Source organism: Miniopterus natalensis, chromosome 4 (assembly GCF_054644295.1).
Source record: "Miniopterus natalensis isolate mMinNat1 chromosome 4, mMinNat1.hap1, whole genome shotgun sequence".
In the NCBI taxonomy this organism is placed as follows: domain Eukaryota; kingdom Metazoa; phylum Chordata; class Mammalia; order Chiroptera; family Miniopteridae; genus Miniopterus; species Miniopterus natalensis.
The window spans coordinates 37,898,321-37,919,312 of NC_142084.1; the positions used below are offsets into that span (position 1 = coordinate 37,898,321).

At 36.6% G+C, this 20,992-nt stretch overlaps 1 protein-coding gene across 5 annotated transcripts in view; it reads right to left on the reverse strand.

Annotated features, from left to right (window-relative positions):
- Positions 1-20,992, reverse strand: part of INPP4B (inositol polyphosphate-4-phosphatase type II B) — a 531,720-nt gene that overhangs the window by 64,279 nt on the left and 446,449 nt on the right. For all 5 annotated transcript variants that reach the window (XM_087816497.1, XM_087816494.1, XM_016206930.2 and 2 more), the window contains one exon: positions 15,264-15,420. In XM_087816497.1, coding sequence (XP_087672623.1) covers positions 15,264-15,420 — 157 coding nt within the window. The remainder of the gene's footprint in view (positions 1-15,263; positions 15,421-20,992) is intronic.

Consider the following 20,992-nt stretch of genomic DNA (forward strand, 5'->3'; position numbering starts at 1 on the left):
CTCTTTCATCTCAGGGTCTCTGCAAACCTTGTCTCCAATCCTCGCCTTTCCTTTGCTTATCTCCCTAACAAACACTTTATCTTACCTGCAGATACAACTCGAGATTTCTCTCCCAGGATTTCCCCCAAATTAGCAAAAGTAACTTAACCCATTTACTTAAATTTGGGTTGAGTTCACTTCCTTTCTTGCCCATAGCAACTTCCTGTCCCTGCTCTAGAACTATCTATGCACTGTTGCTCAGCAAGAAAGGGAGCTCACCGAGGACAAGGGATTTATGTTTTAATCACCACACCTCTACAACCTAGTATAATGTCTAACATATAACAGGTAGTCAATCAGTGTTAATCGAATGTTACAAAAAATATAACAAAAGTCTTTTAAGATATGGACGAACATAAGAAAAATCAAGTTTTTGACAGTATTTGGAATTTGAGTAGGTTTTTCGCCAAACCAAGATACAAAGTTGGAATCCTCGGTACTTTTGGCATGTCTAGATAGTTACAAAGTTTTGGCTTTGGCATATGATATAGATATGATCTTCAGTGTGTTAGAAAACCAAAGCTCTGACAAGTATCAAAAGTTACAAATTCCAGACTGTGTGACATTCCATTAAAATATAAATAAATTAACAGTATGACAGATACAATTTAAAGAAATGAGTGCATGCTGAAAAATTAATTATGAATCAGTATCTGAAGTGATATGAATTTCTCCACACAGAAGTGTACGTTTCATCATGAGTAATGTCAGTGGTCAATAACCAGTTTAGACCTTGGAAGAGAGCTATAGGCAATGATAAAAAGGATCATAATCACTATGGTACCATGTCTGCTGTCACTTATTTACTTTATGTTGTGGTGTAATAAACTAAATGAAGTAAAGCAAAATGATTGGAAGGGTAATTAACGACCTCAACTTAATAAAAATATATGCTCTTTTTAATACACTATTAAATGTTTATGTGATGCTATGATGAACAACACATTTGGAACACTGGAAGTTATTTAAAATATTGTACAATTAAGTGTTATGCTATGAATAAAAACAATAGAGAAAGGGGAACTCAACGAGGTCTAATAAATCTGTAATCATGTAATAAAGAACTCAGTTTTGGGCAGCCTGCAATGAAATACGAACAACGGTCCAATTTAAACAAGCATTGGTTATCTATTGATTCTTATGTAAATACTATGTATAAAAAGACAAACAAATGGACTGGCTGACATATTTTAGAAGAAAGGGGGGGAAGGAAGAGATTAGCCAATGAACTTATATGAATACATGCATAGCCCATGGACAGAAAATAGTTTGGGGGAAGGGGGTGGGAGCAGAGTGGAAGGGGTTATTGGGGGGGGGGTCATCTGTAATACTTTCAACAATAAAGATACATTTTTTAAAAAGGGCAAATGTAGAACATCATTTAGTTTCAGAATAAAAGACACCAAGAAGAAATACTCTATATTCCCAGTTTTTTCATATTTATATTTTCTCTCCCATTCTCTCTCCCATTCTTCTATTTAATTATTGTTCCCAATGTGAATGTATAGACTAAAACGTGCACACACAAGAAAAAAAAAAATTCAATACATTGACCTAGATATAGATCTTAAAAGATAACAGACTACAAATCAACTTTTTGTGCTTAGGTCTGTAGACATCGGTTTCTACTAAAGAATTCTCAGACATGAACTAGAGCTTGAGCAGCAGGTGGCGCTGCTTCCTCAGGCTGAAGTAGGAGCACTTTGTCACTGCATTCAAGTACTGATTTAAACGTCTTTATACCCGTGTATAGTTCCTAGGCAGCATTTGTATACTGTTTAGGCACCTTGCACCAGGCTATCCTGTGTCAAGTGGTCAAAAACGTGGTCATGACTGTGATATGCCCTTTCTAGTTAGAAAATGGGAAATTGACTTGCATCTACCTTTTTTCCCTTGTCAGATACCAAGTGACCACTTAAATTAAATATGGCTGTTGGGGTTTTTTGAAGGTCTTTCAAATAGGAATCATCACAGATTTCTTCATTAGCATCAGGATAATTTCTTTATTCGTTTCTAAACCTATCCTCACACTTATTTGACCAGTTGCTTCTTAATCATATAAATTGCAATCAGATAGTAAAAAAAAAAAAAAAGAAGAGTCTGATTTCTAGTCCTACTAGAGTAAAAGTGAAAACCTGGAATAAATAAAAAGAAATATTCTGATAATCTAAACCTAAGAACGTTGTTAGATACTTGTCTGATATACACAATATTCCAATGTCTCCATTTGCAATAATTATATACTCTTTTTATGGCTAAAATTTAAGGAAGATGACAGTGTCAGAAAACATTAGTTATGAATGAGAAAATTATACGTTTTTGAGCATGATAGAATGTCTTAAAGATAGTAGTAAGCTTCTTATGGAGAAGCATAAGAAAGCTAAAAATACTTTTTTTCCTAGAAAAGAAACAAAGTTCAGCAGAGAAAGAAAAACTGCCCCAGCAAATGCAAATTGCAATGACTCTGGTTTTGTTCCCTGTCACTACTCACTCAGTGTGAATTTCGGGTTCTGAAATAAACACAATGTGGTAAGACAGGCCTCATAAAGGGCAAAGTCAGGTCATAAAGGGCCTTTTTGCTCCAATGAGCAGCCAAATCACTTTCACAAAGAAACAGCAAATGCTCTAGTATTCTCCTGAAAAATATTTTTTTGGGAAAAGAAAAAAGCTGCAGCTTTTGACAGTCTTGAGATCGTCGTAGGTTCCCCCTCACCTTCGCATCTCTCCATACATCACGACTGACATGGTGTTTATATTGTCCTCCTGATAAAGCCATTCCTAAGAGAGATGAAGTGGATGTTCATTCTGCCCTATTTAGTCCAAGTAGGAATCCTGAGATGCATACATCAACGTTTCTGAGCTTAGTTTCTTCAAGTTTCAACTACGATTTTACACACACACACACACACACACACACACACACACACACACACACACACACACACACACACTATCGTCGCTGCACCAACACCTCTCCAGGAGCTAGGTGGTCCAGTTGTCACTAAGTGCCCCCATTTCTGATTCTATCACTGGGCTTTGATTTTCAGGGACAGAGGAAAATACAAAAAAGCACATTTTAGCATCTGTATAAAAACTTGTTGAAACTCCTTAACCCTGAGACCGACAAGCAGAGTTTTTCCTCAGGAAAACAAAAAGCGTGTGGCTTTGCTGAGCTTTTCCTGAGCTTTGTGAAGTGTGCTGGAAGCCGTCCAAGTGGAGCCTGTTTTCCAGCTGTTTACTTGTTTCTATAATGTAGTCAAGTGAAGCTTACTGAAGGCTTCCAAGAACGAATGCCAGCGCCCCCCTCACCTCCTCCACACACCATCTATTTCCTGTACAGGATGTTCACGTCCTCTGAGCTCAATGACACTTATGGCACTCAGGAGACAAATAAAAGAGCCAAATACCAACCAACTGTAGCAGGGCATAGTGTTTTCTTTCCAATTTCTTCTCAGGTACTTGGTCTTCTTTGCTCATTTTAAATAATTAACTTCAAACAAGCTTGTAGCCATTGTGGTTCTTGTTATCACAAATTTTCAGACATAGGGAAAAAAAGAGAAGCCAAAAGATTGCACGCCCATTAAATTTTATGAAAAGAGATAAGAAATGAGCCCAGCTTTGAGGATTCACCTAAGTTAAGAAGATGATGAACTGTGACACCAGGTGGTTAGAATGGTCTTTAAGGAGGGTAATCAAATTGCCAAGGTTGTGAGAACAGAGACCAAACCCACAGCCAACAGGGCTTTTATATTATGCCCAAATCTCAGGTCGCACAGAGCAATGGCAGTGGGCGAGGGATAGCGATATTCCTGCCCACAGAGTCCTTGCTGCTTTCGAATGGCTTGTGTCCCACGTCAACTCCGGTATGGCAGCCTGTGTGCCTCTTTGAGAGAAGGCCCCGTCTTTTGGGTGCAATTTTACAACATGAATATAGGGGTCAATTAATGACAAGACTTCCTCTCCAGACACCTTACAGCTAAACTCCTTTGTATGAGTATAATATACGCAGCCAACTTGGGTCATAGAACCTGCTCATAGGAACTGCCTCCAAATATCCAGAAGTATCGCAGGGTTCTGGAGCACAGAAGCAAGGCTGGGCCAGAGCACAGGGAGAGGAAAGCACCTGCCGAGGCTTCATGCCTGGACTGCCCTCCCCGGCCACTCCGAATACCCTCCCCCACGTCTTCCCACTCCTTGCCACCTCCATCATCCATCTCCTGGCTACGGTCCAGGAATTAGAAATCTATCTGCATATATCTTTTGTTAACAAATACTAACCTATCTTCCTTACATCACTTTTTTCTCCCTTTTTTCACTGTCACAGTGAGAAACATACTCATTTGTTAGAGAAATAGAACCTCTTAGCTATGAGGTCTTATGGGCGATACTAATGCTGATAACTCGTGGCCCCTGCCCCCAAGAAGGCTAAAATATAAAAGGGAAAGCAAGAGGTATAAAATCATGCCTACACTATCAGTGAGTGTGGAAGTGCTACAAACCATGGGACAGTGGCAAACATGTTTAAGAGCTCAGAGGCAAGAGGCAAGAGAGCACACCTCTGGTGAGAAGATCAGATGTTTCCTGGTTGCCTCCTTTACCGAACACTTGAAAAATGTCCTCGGTGGAGGGGGTCCAGGGAAGCTGACGACCTGCAGGCAGCGAGCACCTGAAAGCGAGGCTTTGTAGGAACAGAATCTGAGAGGGGCGCCTGGTTTGATGATGCCAAATGCCATAAACAGGTGCCATAAACTAGAGGGGCTTTAAGGGGGAATAAGGGAGGCAGGAAGGAGCTGCGATGACTCAAGAACTTGGAAAAAGATGAGTCAAGTGGAAGAAAATGTTGAGCCTGAAGCTATGGGGGGGGGGGGGAGCAAACCAAAAAAATGGAAAGCTAGGAGGGCACTCACCACAGCAGGGATAGAGGATGGGGTAAGCAGAGATGGGAGAGAAGGAGGAAGGCGCGGAGTTTGTGTGAGCAGAGAACTGAAAGCTAAGACGCAAGGTCAAGTCTAGAAATAACGGGTCTCACGCAGGGCAAAGGGAGACACGCTTTACGAGTGCCTGGGAGTTATGCTGCACCTTCCTTCATCTCTACCTCAGAGAAGTCTTAAAGGCACCAAGGATACTCACACAAAGCACACATGTACTGAATGTACTCAATGCCGTGTCCACTATACCATGATCCAAGGTAAGTGGCTGAGCTGCGCACCTTCCGGATGTATTAAGAAATGGTTGTGCTGTTCAACTGGAGACAAACTGCGATAAGAAGAACAAAGGCAACCTTCTCTCATGTCAAGGGAACCTTGTTTGTTTAAACCCTGCCAGCCTGAGAGCATAGTGTCATAAAACTTACCAGTCTTGCTCTTAGAAAAATAGCAAAGGAAATGCATCAACTGATATCCTGGTTAAATTTCTCATTTCGTAGCACAATGTTGAAAGCCTTAAGTAAATTCTGCTAAGACAGTTTCCGGGAACTAAATCCATTAATCAAACAAGCTCTGTATTTGGTACAGCACAGGGTTGGAATGGGGGGGTTGTGCTGTACTGTGAGGAGTCACCTACTCACATGCATTGGGCTTATTTGGCCTTTCGGCCTTAAAAAAACTGTAAGCTCAGGCCTCTGGTCTACAAATATGCTGAGCATTCAAGAATAAGCTACATAGGTCATACGTCATCGAGCAACCTGAAATCACCAAAACATCTGCATCAGAGAGCTCTTCTCATTTAAATTTTGTCCTGTAATTAAAATTGAGAAGAGACAGGGAGTGATATGATATTGAGTTGATTTAAGCCTGATTGTAGCCCAGGCATCCAGAGGAGGGAAGAGGAGGTGTAGTTTATCCTGAAGTGAACTAAGTGAGTTCAGTCATTTTTCTAGAAAAGTTCAAGGCAAGTGAAATATAGTGCACCATTTTAAAAGAAATATGTCTACAAATACACCAAAGCCTCATGTAAACAGATTTAACTTATAAGTGCTGAGTAAGTAAGCAAGTAACCAAACATAATATAAACAGCACCATTTCTCTCTTCCATCCTATAACAATCTGCCCCAAAGTTCCCGGATGGGAGATGGGAGTCTCTTTTCTCTGTCTATCCCACTTTCCCTGCGGGTGTGAACATCAGCAGATTAATGAGAAAGTTAAGTGATTTTTCAAGTGTAATTATGAATACATAGCAATACTTCTGCATAAGATACAATTCCATAGAAAACCTTTAAGAGGTACGTATGGGATTGATTTTTATGAAATAAGCTCATGTCACAAAATTGTGTCTGATAACACAATATTTTGTTAGAAGGGTGATAGTAAAAAATTATCCATAGAGAGAAAGATTGGAGATATTTTTCCCTGGAAAGAACAGAAGCAGTGTAGCCTAGTGGTTAAGAAGGCAGGCTGTCAACTCAGACTACCAGGGTCTGAATCTTCACTCTGCCACTAGAGTAGGCATGACAGGACACAGGGGATTTCAGCTTTCTAATTCTTCACCCATTAAGTGTGTACAATTACTCCAATAAGTGTTGAAAAAATTAAATAATACAGGCAATATTTTTTAAAGTTTTTAACACATATTAAGCAACCCCCAAAATGTTAGCTATATCTTTAAAAAAATGAAACAATCATAAATTTACATGTCACACAATGTCTCCCACCTATCTGTGTTTGTTTCTTATGCTCACCATTCTCTCTTGTTTCTAAGAGAAATCCCATAAACTCCTATAGCTGGGGCTTTCTCTCTGTGTAATAGATCTCACCTCCTCTCATCTACTTAAGAGTGTCCCTCAAGCAATTCTCTCCCCTTCTTGCTACATTATCAATATTTATTCTATTACTGGATCATTCCCATTAGCACATAAACATGCTATTGCCTCCCCATCTTTAAAAAATAGCCCTCTCGTCCAGCCGGGTGTGGCTCAGCAGTTGAGCATCGACCTAGGATCCAGGAGATTGTGGTTCGATTCCCGGTCAGGGCACATGCCCGAGTTACGGGCTTGATCCCCAATCGGGGGGCATGCAGGAGGCAGCCGGTCAATGATGACACTCTCATCATTGATGTTTCTCTCTCTCTCTCTCTGAAATCAATAAAGATATATTTTAAAAATAAATTAAAAATAAATTTTAAAATAACCCTCTCTTGACTCTCCTCTCCTCTCCAGCTGCCACCCTATTTCTCTGTTTCACAGTGAACCTCATCAAGAGTTGTCCATACATGCTGTCTGCACTTCCTTTTCTTCCTTTTGCTCAACCTGCTCTACTTGGGTGTTAATCTCTTTCCACTCTAATAAAGCTACTCTTGTCAATGTCACCAGTGACTTCCACACTGCTCAACCCAAAGTCATTTCTCAGTCTTTGTTTCACTTAATCTATCAGCAGCGTTAAGCATGTCAATCAGTACCTCATGGAATTCTCTCTAACCCTGGATTTCAGAATATCATTCTCTTTTGGTATCCTTCTACCTTACTCACCATACCTTATCCAGCTTTGTTGCTGGTTCCTCCACTTCTCTTTGGACTAATAAAATTGGGATGTCTCCAGTTGTGATCTGTAGGTCATTTCCCATTCTCTGAAAAATTCAATCCTTTGTTGACATTATTCAGTTTCATGGCTTTAAGTACCATGGCAATTTCTAAATTTATATCTTTAACCTGAACCTCTCTCCTGAATCCCAGATAGTTACATCTAACTGCATACTTGATATTTCCATGCAAATGTAACATGTTCCAAATGAGCTCCTATTCCTGACCACAAAACCTGCTCCTTCCACCCTTTAGTTATGTTAAGGCCGAAAATTGTTAAGTCATTCTTGACTCCCCCCTTTCTCTCATTCTCCCAAATCATCAGAAAACTCTGTTGGTATTACTTTCAAAATATGTACTGGATCCAAATACTTTTCCTCACCTCCACTGCCACCTTCTTAGTCCAAGCCACCATGATATCTCACCTAGATAATTACATTAGCTTTCTAAATGGTCTATACTTGGTTCTACCCTTTCCATCTATAGTCTAATCTGAACATAACAGTCCCTGTTAAAATTACATCATATAAGGTTAATTCTCTGCTCAAAACTCTCCAATTGCATCTCATTTTTCTCAGAGTAAAAGGCAAAGTAAATACGAAGGACCTACATTCTCCTTCTCCCAAGTTATTTCTTTGAATTCATCTTCTCCTTTCTCTCCTTCACTTTATTCAACTAAAACAGGCTTCCTTATTGCTTCATGATTATGGTAGGTACATATCTGCCTCAGTAATTTTGCACTAATTGTCTTCTATACCAAATATATCCTTCCCTCCTTATACACATGCCTCACTTCCTTACCTTCTTGTGTCTTTGCTCAAACATGAACTTTTCAATGAAGCTTACATTGACTAGTGCACTAAACTTCAACTCCTGCCCTCCAACAATAGTCCCAAACCTTCTTACTTCACTCTATTTTTTCCACAGCATTTGTCACCATTAACAATGCCCTTATTTCTTATATTATGTTTTAAATGTATCTCTGCTGCAAAGAGATAAACTTTAGGAGGGCAAGTGTTTTATCTATCTTGTTCACTGTTGTATCCCCAGTGTCTGGTATAGTGCATGACACATAGTAGGTGTTCAATTAAAATATGTTAAATGACTGAAAAGAAAGGAAAAAAATAACTTTAAATAATGTGGCATCTTTATTATCATAAAACTTTAGACTGAGAGCAATTTTAAAATTTTGCAGATGATATTTATTTTACCAACAAAGGGAGGTCCAGAGAATTTACATGATCTGCCAAAGGTCATTGTAGCCAAATAAGTAAACTGCGGTCTTGCCAAATATCTTGGCTCTGAGTCAAGTGTTTTGTTACGTCATAGTTCATTGCACAATTTTAAGGGAAACATTATTTTTTTGATAAGAGCAGACACTCAAAAATGTCATCATGTAAGTTATTATTGGAATTCTAAGTTTACAATAAAGATATCCATAGCCACTTTTGTTTATTGTACCCCAACTATACTTGAATTAAAAAAAAAATCTGCCAAAGCATTTGTTGTCAGGGCTTATAGCTGGGTACTTTAGAAAAAAGTATTCAATGACATAAGATATTTGGTCTTTCCACAGTGCATTTCTCTCTCTTTTTTATTTTTTTATTGTTCAAAATATTACAGATGTCCCCTTTTCTCCCCATTGACCTCTTCTACCTCCTACTCACCCCCCTCCCCAGTCCCACATTACACTATTGTCTATGTCCTTGGGTTATGCATATAAATTCTTTGGTTAATCTCTCCCCTCCCACCCCACCTTCCCTCTGAGATTCGTCAGTTGATCCCTGCTTCCGTGTCACTGAACCTATTTTGTTCATCAGTTTATTAAGTTATTTAGAATCCACATATAAGTGAGATTGTGTGATGTTTATCTTTCTTTGTCTGGCTTATTTCGCTTAGCATAATATTCTCCAGGTCCATACACACAGGGCACTTCTTGATATTTTTATGAAGACAAAAAAATACAGGACAAGCAATAAGATGAATGGATAAATACATAGATGTTTGAACACACATTCCCAAAGAGTAGTGATTAACAAGTATATTTCAATGCATAGTTTTTCTAGTGATGTTCCTCAAAGATCTGTTTTTATCTCTGCTTTCCCATCATTTTTATCCAGTACTTCTGTGAATAGACAGAAAATATTTATAAAATGTGAATAAAATAAACCTGGGTCCGACAGTAGATATGATGGATGAAAGAAATAGGTATTTATTAGAGTGTACTGCAAAGTGTATTATACTGTGGTCATGGGTTTAGAGATCAATCTTTTCAGTAGAATTGAGATAGACTGTGTCTTAATCTCCTTGTGCCCCTAATATTTCACAATTTCTAGCACACAGTGGTGCTTAAATATTACTTGAATCTGGAGAAGCCTGAAAGATAGGTCAAATTTAGCAAGATTTATGGATATCAGTGGAATTCATAGTAAAATGTGGGCTGTCAAAGTAGCTAATGTGAACTAAGATCTCATTAATAGAATGAGATCTAAAAAAGTGGCCCTCCTGTGTCACTCTACCTGCCATGCTATTCCTTTGAAAAATGATCCAAAAAAGTGGCAATTCAAAAATGGACATGATGATGGCTTTACGATATGTTAGGTGATAATGTGGAAAAGGGGAAGTAAATATGTTCTGTTTGGGGCAGAGGGTTCGATCTGGGCCAGTGGATAAAATGAAAGGAAGTACATTTCAATCAACATCTGGAGTCTGCCACTCTAGAAAAAAAAATGGGTTTCTATCAGTGGAGATGTGTGTCACAGGTTAGGTGAGAATTGGCAGAGAGAATGTAGGGAAGCTACTTAGCATAATTTAGGAGGTTTAATTACAGAATCTTTAAGGGCACACGGAAGTCTAAGATTCTGATATTTCCTGATTTTATCCTTGAGTCCTCAATTTATAATGAATGCATGCAGTAGATACTTATGAGTATGTTTAAGTGTGTGAAAAATAAAAGGGCCATCTTGTTCATAGAGAAAACATGTAAATACATATAAGCCAAGAATGTTTGGACCAGTTACTCTATTATTTGTGTTCAGAGCAGTAGGGAAACTTTTACTTCTTTCAGCACCATTGGCATTAATCATGAAAAGAAATTTATGAAGTAAGATATATTGTAAAATCCTGGACCTAAAACAAATGAAAACCCTTCAAAACCACAGATTTAAAACACTATTAAGTACACTGTAAAAGGAAAACCTGCAACTTGAAAAGAAAAATATCTGCAGGTTAGAAAGGAACGTAAAACGTGGATAAAGGGAGCAACAATTCGGAAGACCATCGGTTTAACTATGTCAGATACACACTAGCAAAACCAATACAAATTACAGCTACCATGTGAAAATAAAGGCTGGTGTGAAGAAAGAAAAACTGGCTGTCAAAGGGGTGACTTGCCCGGCCGGGCGTGGCTCAGCAGTTGAGCCTCGACCTAGGATCCAGGCGATCGGGGTTCGATTCCATGTCAGGGCACATGCCCAGGTCGTGGGCTCGAACAATGACTCTCTCATCATTGATGTTTCTATCTCTCTCTCTCTCCCTCTCTTTTCCTCTCTCTGAAATCAATAAAGATATATTTAAAAAAATAAAATAAAATAAAAAACCTTTAAAAAACAAAAAACAAACAAAAAGGGGTGACTTACCCTGTGAGATTTCAAAATGTAGACCAAAAGAAAACATAAATTAACAGAATAAAATTCCAGAAATTAATTAAAAACATTTGCTGAACTTAATATATAAGGAAAACAAAACAAAACCTAAACATGAAGAAACAAATCATCAATAAATGATGTTGTAACAAATGCCTACCAGTATGTACCATGTCTTACATTCCAATAAATTATAGATCACTCAGATCATTCTCTGACTCAATACATTAATTAATTGTAAAAATAAAAAAATAAAATGGCTTTTCTACCCCACCTATGGGCTGGGGATAAACCTGGGGATCTTAGAGAAATCAATTTTATTATCATAAATAATATATTTTTTAAAAAATATGTTTTTATCGATTTTAGAGAGAGAGGAAGGGTGAATGAGAGACAGACACATCAATGTAGAGAGAAACACCAACACTGAGAGGCTGCCTCCTGCACGGCCCCTGCTGGGACCGAGCCTGAAACCTGGGCATGTGGCCCTACCTGGAATCGAACCTTGACCTCTTGGTGAACTGGGTGATACTCAGTCCCTGAGCAACACTGGCCAGGTAATCAAAAATAATATTTTCAAATACAGTATTAAGTCATATAATGTCAAATTTCACAATGAACCAGAAATTACAATATGATAGTTTTCATCCAAAGTAGTATGAAATCAGTGAAAATATATATGCCTGGAAAGGCTGTAGTTAAAAGGATGCTTTTATATACTGATGGTGAGAGTACCTGTTGTTAAAAAAAAATCAAAATGTTCCTATCTACGTAGATGTTGGTTTCTAAATTCCGGTTTCCAATAAAAGACTCCAGGGTTGCTTGTAAATGGCTGAACCTAGGAGCAGGGCAGGGAAAATGCACATGAGTCTAGAGATCTCATGGTATCAGATGGTAAAAGAGTGAGTTAAAAAGATAAGAAAGTAAGGAAGGGAATAAGTAAGAAAAAAAGAGAGTCAATAGCCTGTGGGGGGGAAAGCTGTCAGAAGGCCACTGAAACCAACCTGGGAGAGCGTCCACTGGCTAACTCTGGAACAACTTGAGCCCAGAATAAATAATAATAGTATTGGGTTATAAACCAAAGAATAAAATAAGTATTCATGAGGCCAAAGTGATATAAAGAAATAATTGTATAAATAAATACATGGGAGGGAAGGGATAAGTCTTTTTTCTCCACTTCTAGCATCTACACGTTTGAAGATGCTTATGTGTTAATTGCAGAATTTAATTAAATACCTAAAATGGTGGTTTCTTTTTGGATAATTAGTGTCTGGTCATCATAATCTCATTTACAGAGAATGTCTGTCAGGAAATATTCAGAATATAATGATACACAGGATAGCAAAAAGCACATCTGCATTTATAATGTATATACCAGCTTAGTTATAGCATGAGTGTGTGTGTGTGCACGCATGTGTGTGCACATGTGTAAACAGAGGAAATGTTTAAAATAATTATGTCTGACTGAAATAAAAAATAAAAATCACATATAATCCTATTTGTTTTTCTTTGAAAATTTTCTAAATTATTATTATTTTTCAAATAAAAATTTAAAATACAGGCAAATTTGGGGGCACATATCATCACTGAAGTTATATCCCAAATACCTTTATCTAAAATAATTTGGGGGATAGGATAAGTAAATACATAACTTAGGTTATTTATTCCCTTTATATTATTAGTTCAGAAAGCCACTATTAATTTCTCTACCACATTGCTTTATGTGTCAAAAGTCAGGTAGAAAATTTAAAGTGCCTTCTCATCCTATTTTAAAAGCAAGGGAAAATAGTTATTTTATTAAGTATTATTAATTTTATTAAATAATAGAATTTTTATTAAATAATTGAATTAATAAATTTCACTCCATCTATGCAATAGCATCCATAATATATTTAAGCATATTTGAGCACAGATTTTTTTTTAAAAAACTTCTATTTATATAGGTTAAGCATCTTCTCTTATGTAGCAATATCCTCCTCAAAATACCCGCTCAATATGCAATTGCCTAATCCATAAAATGTTTACAAAGTTTAAACTTGTTATTATTTGACAATATTTACTATGTTAAATAATTGCCAGACCAAAGATTATAACTCATTTTACCCAATTAAATAATGTCTTATCTTCTTAAAATGTTTACAACCCAAAAATGGATGAAATAAAGCTGGATAATAAAATTAAAATAGTGCAATTAATTAGAGAGCACTATGTTGTGATTTGACTCTAGCATTCTACAAAGCTAATCTAGTTGTGAATTTTACATTGGCAGGAACTTCTATCTGGTTTTACTGCCTCACACTCAAATGAGAGTGACTCATCCAATCTTACAGATTTTTCTACCAAATATCTTTACTTTTTAAAATGTGATTTTGAGCACATGGATACAATCTTCATATAAAATATAAGATATGAATAAAAATTGTATAATTTCAAATATTTTGGAACTCTGTTATCATCAAAGAGAAGTTTGGGGATATATCAAAACAACAACAACAAAAAATGTGACAAAATCTAGTATCCCTTATCTGATTTCTGCTAGAAAAATGTTACGCCTTGAAAACCCATCAATGGACAGAAAAAGTCACTAAAATAGATTCTGCTTCCTTACCTCATTTTCCAGAGCACAGTGTAGTATCTGGCTCATAGTTGATAGCCAATAAATGTTCAATTAAAGAAAATGGAAATATACTATTTTTATGGCATACATTATGACAAACTTTCACTCTGATTCATGTAAAGTTGTGGAACTGGACTAGATTTATTAACTAATAAAACTGATATTATTAAAAAAGAAAATCCCCACAGAAGTTAAACCAACTAGGTGTGAACATAAAGAACATTAGTATAAACTCTCCACCTATGTCAATGTACCATAGAAGATCAAAATCACCAACAATAAAGCACACACACACAAAAAAAAAAACAAAAAACAAACAAAAATCTGTAGAAAGCCATAGATTCAAAAATTATTTAGAAATGATTCTGTTAATCAAGTGATGAAAGATTGATGTTTCACATAAGTAAACACCTGATGAAAATGCAAATAATGAAAAATAAAGAAAACAAATTGGAAAAACAAATTTAATTTTATAAGCATCCACATTTTCTTATAATTCATTTTCTTAAATTAAAAGGAAAAGCAGATTGCAGAAGAAGTGGGTAAGACACTATTTATTCTCTCCAAACGCTTACAGTATCTAGCAAAAGGGCTGGGGCAGTTCTAATAGCAGTTCTTACTATTGTAAAAGAATTAAAAAATAAATACAGATGTTTGTCTTGGTTTTTGTTGTCAAAATGAATCAAATTACCAAAACAATTTTAATAAAAAAGCCATTTATAGGGACACAACTATAATTAAAAGTTTGATTATCATATTTGCTAGTCAACCTTGTAATGAGTCATACATTTGAAATTATTTACATACTTGTATATCTATAGACACATACATGATATACTCACATGTGTATGTTTATGTATGCATGCATGTGTATGGGCGTGCACATGTACCCATAAAAATCTAGACTTATAATATGTCCTTGGAATAATGCACACACATATTATTCTTATATGGAATCAGGCCTTCTTATATCTTTTTGAAATAATTAACAAAAATTATCCCTCGGAATAAGGCAAAAAGCATTTTCTCTCTCATACTGCATTCTTCTCAGGCACTGTTATGAGATACTGTGTCCTGATATCTCCCTCAAAGTTCCTAAGTTTTAAGATCAGATGCTTGCTATTCTTCCTAATAAATTTTTTTGGAGGAATGCATAAAAGTAGATTAAACTATGTCAGATTCTTTAAAAGAAAACACTGTTCTTCTATGAGAAGGTTATGTAGCAAAAAAAAAAAAAAAAAAAAAAATGAGCATTGCAAGCAGTTCTGAAAACGCAACTGAGATGCAATTTGATAAATAGCCTTCCATCACCCAAGCCGGAGCGGTGGGAAAGCATGCTATCAGCACTTTCATCAAAGGCACTATTGACTCCTCTTTTTTTTATCTCATTTTATCATGACTTTCTCATTTTGTTTACTCAGTCAATGATTGGGGAAGAAAGTTTCCTTACCCCTTGGGTGGGTTAGAGGGGGGTCCGCCACAGAAAGGTCCTGCTCTCCGTCTTTGCTGCCCCCGCTGCCTTCAGTGCCACCATCGCTCTCGGTCAGCTTGTCCACCATAGCGATAATGCAGTTCAGGCTCTTCCCCACGTTGGCCCACACCCTGTCCTGAAAAGAGCATAAGTATCAATACACATTTTTATTGCAAAACCAAGATAAGGCAAAATCTGATGAATCCATTTTAGAGAAGCAAGTAGAGGAGCAATCATAAGAATGCAGACTGAGGGACTAGCTCTAATACTCCCATTAATTTGGCTGGGCTATGGATACACAAGAAATATATTTTCTCTTAATAAAGCAAAATTTAAGGGTTATAAATCTTTTTATTTAGTTATTTTTCTCTGTCATGAAGTAATGATAAACTACCATATGATATTATTCCATAACTGAGCTCAAAGTATGAAATCTTAAACTGGATATATCTATTTTCCTTACCAATACTTAGTAAGAACACAAAGACACCAATATTTTTAAAGAATGCCCACCACATGCATTAGAAATTTGTGGGTTTTTTATTGTGATAATATATAAAGTTTACCATTTATACAATTTTTTAAGTGTACAGTTCAGTGGCATTAAGTACATTCACACTGTTGTGTGACTATCAATATCACCCATCTCCAGAACTTTTGTGTCTTCCCAACTAAAACTTGCTACCCTTTAAACACGAACTCATTCTTTCCTCCCTAAGCCCATGGCAACCATCATTCTACTTTCTGTCTCTGTGAATTTGACTTCTCTAGGAAATGGAAGTTCTTAAAGTGCGGTCTCCAGCTAATGGGAATAAACACTGTTATTGCGGGGAAAAGGGAGAGAGGATTGCTCTTAATTTTCCAGATTAGCTTTGTATGTGAGATAAATTTTCAGCCTTCTTCCTGTTGCCCATGTTGAGAGATATTTTGCATTTTGATTAAAAAAACAAGCAGTATTGCATGCTGCCTTTCTTTTTTATTTAACCCTCACCTGAGGATATATTTATTGATTTTAGAGAGAGATGACTCCAACCCAGAGATACATTGAGGTCTGCTACTTATATCACCTGGCTGAGTGTGGCAGAGTGAGCCATGAGGGAAGGGGCCACGGTGCTTACTCATCCTGCGGCACATTTATGATCTTGGTAGCATCAAGAGAAGTCCTGACTGCTTTGGATCAGCAGTTAAATTTTTAAAAAAAGAAAAAAAAAGTTCTGCATTGCTTCACTGATCAACTTTTCAAGGTCATCATTTTTTGAGCAGCAAGAATGTGAAGATTAATATGTGAGTCACCTCCAGAGCTGATATGGGGATCCAAAGTAGCCCTGTTGTATCTATAGCTCCATGCACAATTTCCCATTTGTCATTACCAATTTCTGAGAACTCTGATTGGAATAGGCATGTGGATTAACAAGGCCAATGGCCATCTTTAAAAAGAAGCTTCAGTTTATCCTTGATTGTGTGCAATTTGCACTATACTGGCCTAGCTCAACACTGCAAGTTTTTGTTCTTTCAATAGCCTGATAGCTCTTTTCTCTGATCCCAAGTTTACCAAAACTGTTAGATGAAAGGAGCTGCGCTTAAAATGTTCCACGGCACAAACTGGCATATGTATGGCCCAAGCTATGTAATACTCACACTCTTGCACACACACACATCATGTCCACTAAAAATAGTCAGACATGTGACATCCATCAGAATTAAATGAGATTTCCCAATCTTTGTTTCCTATTGATCTTCTTGCTTAGCTTCACCTAATTACTTATGTAAAAATCCCTGACCTTCCTTTCCAATAACCACACTGCTGGTCTTATCCTGAAATTCAGCCCCTAGTCACACAGATTAGCAGCCAGTGTTTCTCCAGTATTGATTTCTCCATGTTCCCCTGGTTTGGACTCAGACCTATATATCAGCTATCACACAAACAGGTCTATGCACGAGCGCCACATTGGTCTTCATTGATCACCACGCTCACATCATCACTCCGATCAAAGCACACTAAGCACTGCAGCGGGTCTTCATTCTTCTCTCAGCCTAGAGTCACCTCTCTAGTTGAATCAGCCTAGAAAATTCTCCTTATTTCTCTTTGGTCTTCAAAATGAAAACTTCATTTGGTCAGTCGCCTTGCTATCTTAGCAACATGCTGTTAAATAGCTTAACATATATTTTCTGGGCACCTGCTGAATGCCTGCTCAGTGCTGAACATTAGAGACATGAAAACAACCTTGGAGGAACTGATATTTCTTTCTGGACACATGTTGCTTTTTATGTTTAGAATACCTTCTTTCTTGTCTTCCATCAACCCAAACACCTCTATTCTGGGACTCTCTCTCAAGATCTCCGTTGTTTTATGAGTGCTGGCCATTCGCTTGAATTAGATGATATAGTCGTTGACATCAGAATCCGCATTTTCTACTTCATGTGTTTTCCCCCAAGTACCTATAGCACTGCTGCTCACCACTGGTGCTTAATTAACATTTGCGGGTTGACTGAATAACCAGCTACTTAGGAATAAAAAGAAATTAAGACACACTATAAGAAGTATTACCACATCTTTAAATTGAAGTCAGAACTAAGCTCAGACTCATAGAATGAGTTCCCCTAATTAATGCCACACCACACTAAAGCTTTTAATTCAGTAAAATATTAAATAAAGGGTTTGCTTAATAATAAAAATTTTCCACTGATTGGCTAAGGCTTTTAATTTTAAATTGGTAATTGGATGTTATCTGTACACCATTAGATAGTTGCACAACTACTTGAATTATATGACACTGTCAGTCAGTGTGCTGCATACCACCAATTTCCAGAATTGATTTTTTAGAAAATGAATGTACCCCGATATATCAATTGAGGTATATCAATAGCTTGTATATACCTCAACATTTCTTTTAACAATTCATTAAATTTGGGTGATTCAAAGATTTCTATTTAAGAAATAATGTCTGACTACTCACATTAAAATGCATTAAAGTTTAAAAGAACTTGATCTAAATGTAATCATAAATTTTTAGAGTGCATGTATGCAAGTTTGCATATTTATTATACACAGGCACTCAAAATATCTGACATTGAATCAGGCATTTTAAGAGTCAGGAAAATATCCAAGGGAGATGATGATATCCAACATAAAACCACAGAATATCACCATTACATTAACAAAAATAAAATAGCTCTGTTAAAAACATCAGTTTGAGTTGGAAGATGAACTGCTGATTCAGCAAATCACTCCAGTCACTTATTTCTACGCTCACACTGAAAAAAAATACATTGAACGCATATGGATGAAACACTGCATTAGATGCTATAAAATGGGGCTGAAGGTGCACATATTAACTGCATGTGGAAAAGTCTAGAATTGGGCAGCGTTTCATGAATATGCATGCACATAAAGATCTCATTTGGGGTTTCTCTTCTTTAATAGAACATTTGTGCATTTTAATGGACAGTCATGAACTTTGCTTAATCACTTTTTGTGGACTTTAATATCAAATAAGTATTCAAAGCTCATTTCTCCTGGGTGAAATGGACTGGAGAAGTTCAGGAATGTTCCCATCCATCAAAAAAACAGATGATAGAACACATTCAGTTGCCACATAAGAAACTGGCCTAACTCCCCCTGCCTCTCTCTGCCTGCCGTTTCTGATGAGGAAAGGGGATGCTTTCCTTCACTGTCCCCTCTCCATTATAAGGTTAACAAAACCAGACAACTCTACTATGTGTGACTTAGGGATTAAAAAAAAAAAGGCTGGGGTAAGGGGAAAATAGTTGCTTCTATTCATATTTGCTGGGAAAAATCTAAAATTATTTCTGTGTAACTAGGACCTTCGTAATTGGCATGTGACTAATCAATGAAGTTTAAATTGCCACCACTGGGTTTCTGGAAGCTTCTGGAGGCCTTCACTCACCATCTCTGATGGTCTGTGTCCATCTTGAACTTTACTACTTTGTATGTTTGGTGATAATTTGAAGATGACTTGAATAGTCATCTCAAAGTTGGTTATGAAATTGGAAAATATGCACTAAGGAGAGAGGGTATAACTGGGTATTTTGATTGGAAGAGAGAAACAAATTCCTTAAAATAACTCATGAATTCTAGTGGAGGAAAAGTTACCTGACACAGTGCAGAGTTATCTTAAATTTAAATATTCTGTGTTTCAAAATAAAAAGGTAAACAGGACAGTCATTTGAGGGGAAATTTTGAAGTCATTATTTTACTCTACAAATGAGTACTGAGCACCTTTTTATGTGCAGGTGCTCTGCTAATGTGGAGATACAACAGTGACCATGACATTGTCTTTGCCTTTAAGGAGCTTATAAAGTTCATGAACACATGAAAGAAACAGACATAAACAATTGATTATAATTCAGTGCTCATGAGGCTGAGTGATCATCGGATACAAAAATAATGCTTTATTATACAAAATGTTTGGAGTTGATACATATATGCAGATATTTGTATATATACATACTCTGTCAGTTTATCTGTCACATACAATTTGAAACTAAATGGCCATATTTTAGTGGATATCTTATTCACTTAGGTAACTAAACTATAAGGCGTTGCTTTAGAAACATTAAATTATAGGTTAGTATCTAGTTGTCTATAAAAATTAATTACCTCTAAAAAATGAGAATGATTGATTTCCTTCTTACTAAGATCAGGTCAATGGTTTCACAAAGCATAATTCTAGTTAGTTAGAGAACTGAACAGAATCTCCTTTGAAAATCAGTTTGCATTGGTACCCCTGAGTCATGCATGGTCTGAGTGATTTTCCCTAGAGGTAAGGTCTAAGATGAAGACAGAAGCCTGGCAAGAGATGTTGGGAATACAAATCCCTGAAGATCGCTTGCAGCGGTATCTGGAAAAACATGTTTGTCCTTAAGAGTTAGTAGTATTTTGCAACTATCTGTGATCACTGTTACCAATGACGGTAATATAAATAGCTCTATATCAATAGTTCTGTCCAGATTAAGCATACGTATTTGTTCTAAACATCATAAGAGGAAGGGGTAATATCAAATGAACTGTGAGATGCTGATAAAAAAAAAAATAAGTTTGGGATAGGTTTATCAGAAACTGGTTCGTATACGTCTTATTCCAAAATGCGATCTTTTGGAATATTGAGTTACAGAGAAACAACATTTTTTCAGGCTATAAATATACTTTATTATCAGAATGCCTGACATAAATGTTACTGTGAATCTTTGCTATTGTTTCTATAATCCATAAAATTCTTGAAAAATTATTATAGATTAATGTGGATCATCTATTGTGTTCATGTGACATAAACACACTTTACCTTAATAAAGCATAGCACATGTTCTCTTTGCTTAAAGACGCAACTAAAATTTAAAAGTTGATTTACAACATGAAGAGGGAAATTAATTAGGTAATTTGAATGCTGAAATCTCTGATACAGAAATGTAGTCCAACTAAAAAATAGGTTTGGGATATGGCTAAATAATAAGAATAGTTTTCCTATTCTGCTCTTTGCTAGAATGAATCAGAACATAAAGGTTTAGGAGTTTATCTTTTTTTTGTTTGTAAACAATTGTTTGAATGAAGGTAGGCAGATTTAGGCCCAAACCCATCAGTGTTGTAATGTTGAAGTTAAATCACAGTGTTATAGAGAAAAGCATAATTACTGAAAGCCACAAAACTGGGTCAACTTAATCCTTTGGTTGGATGACATGCTTTCATATTT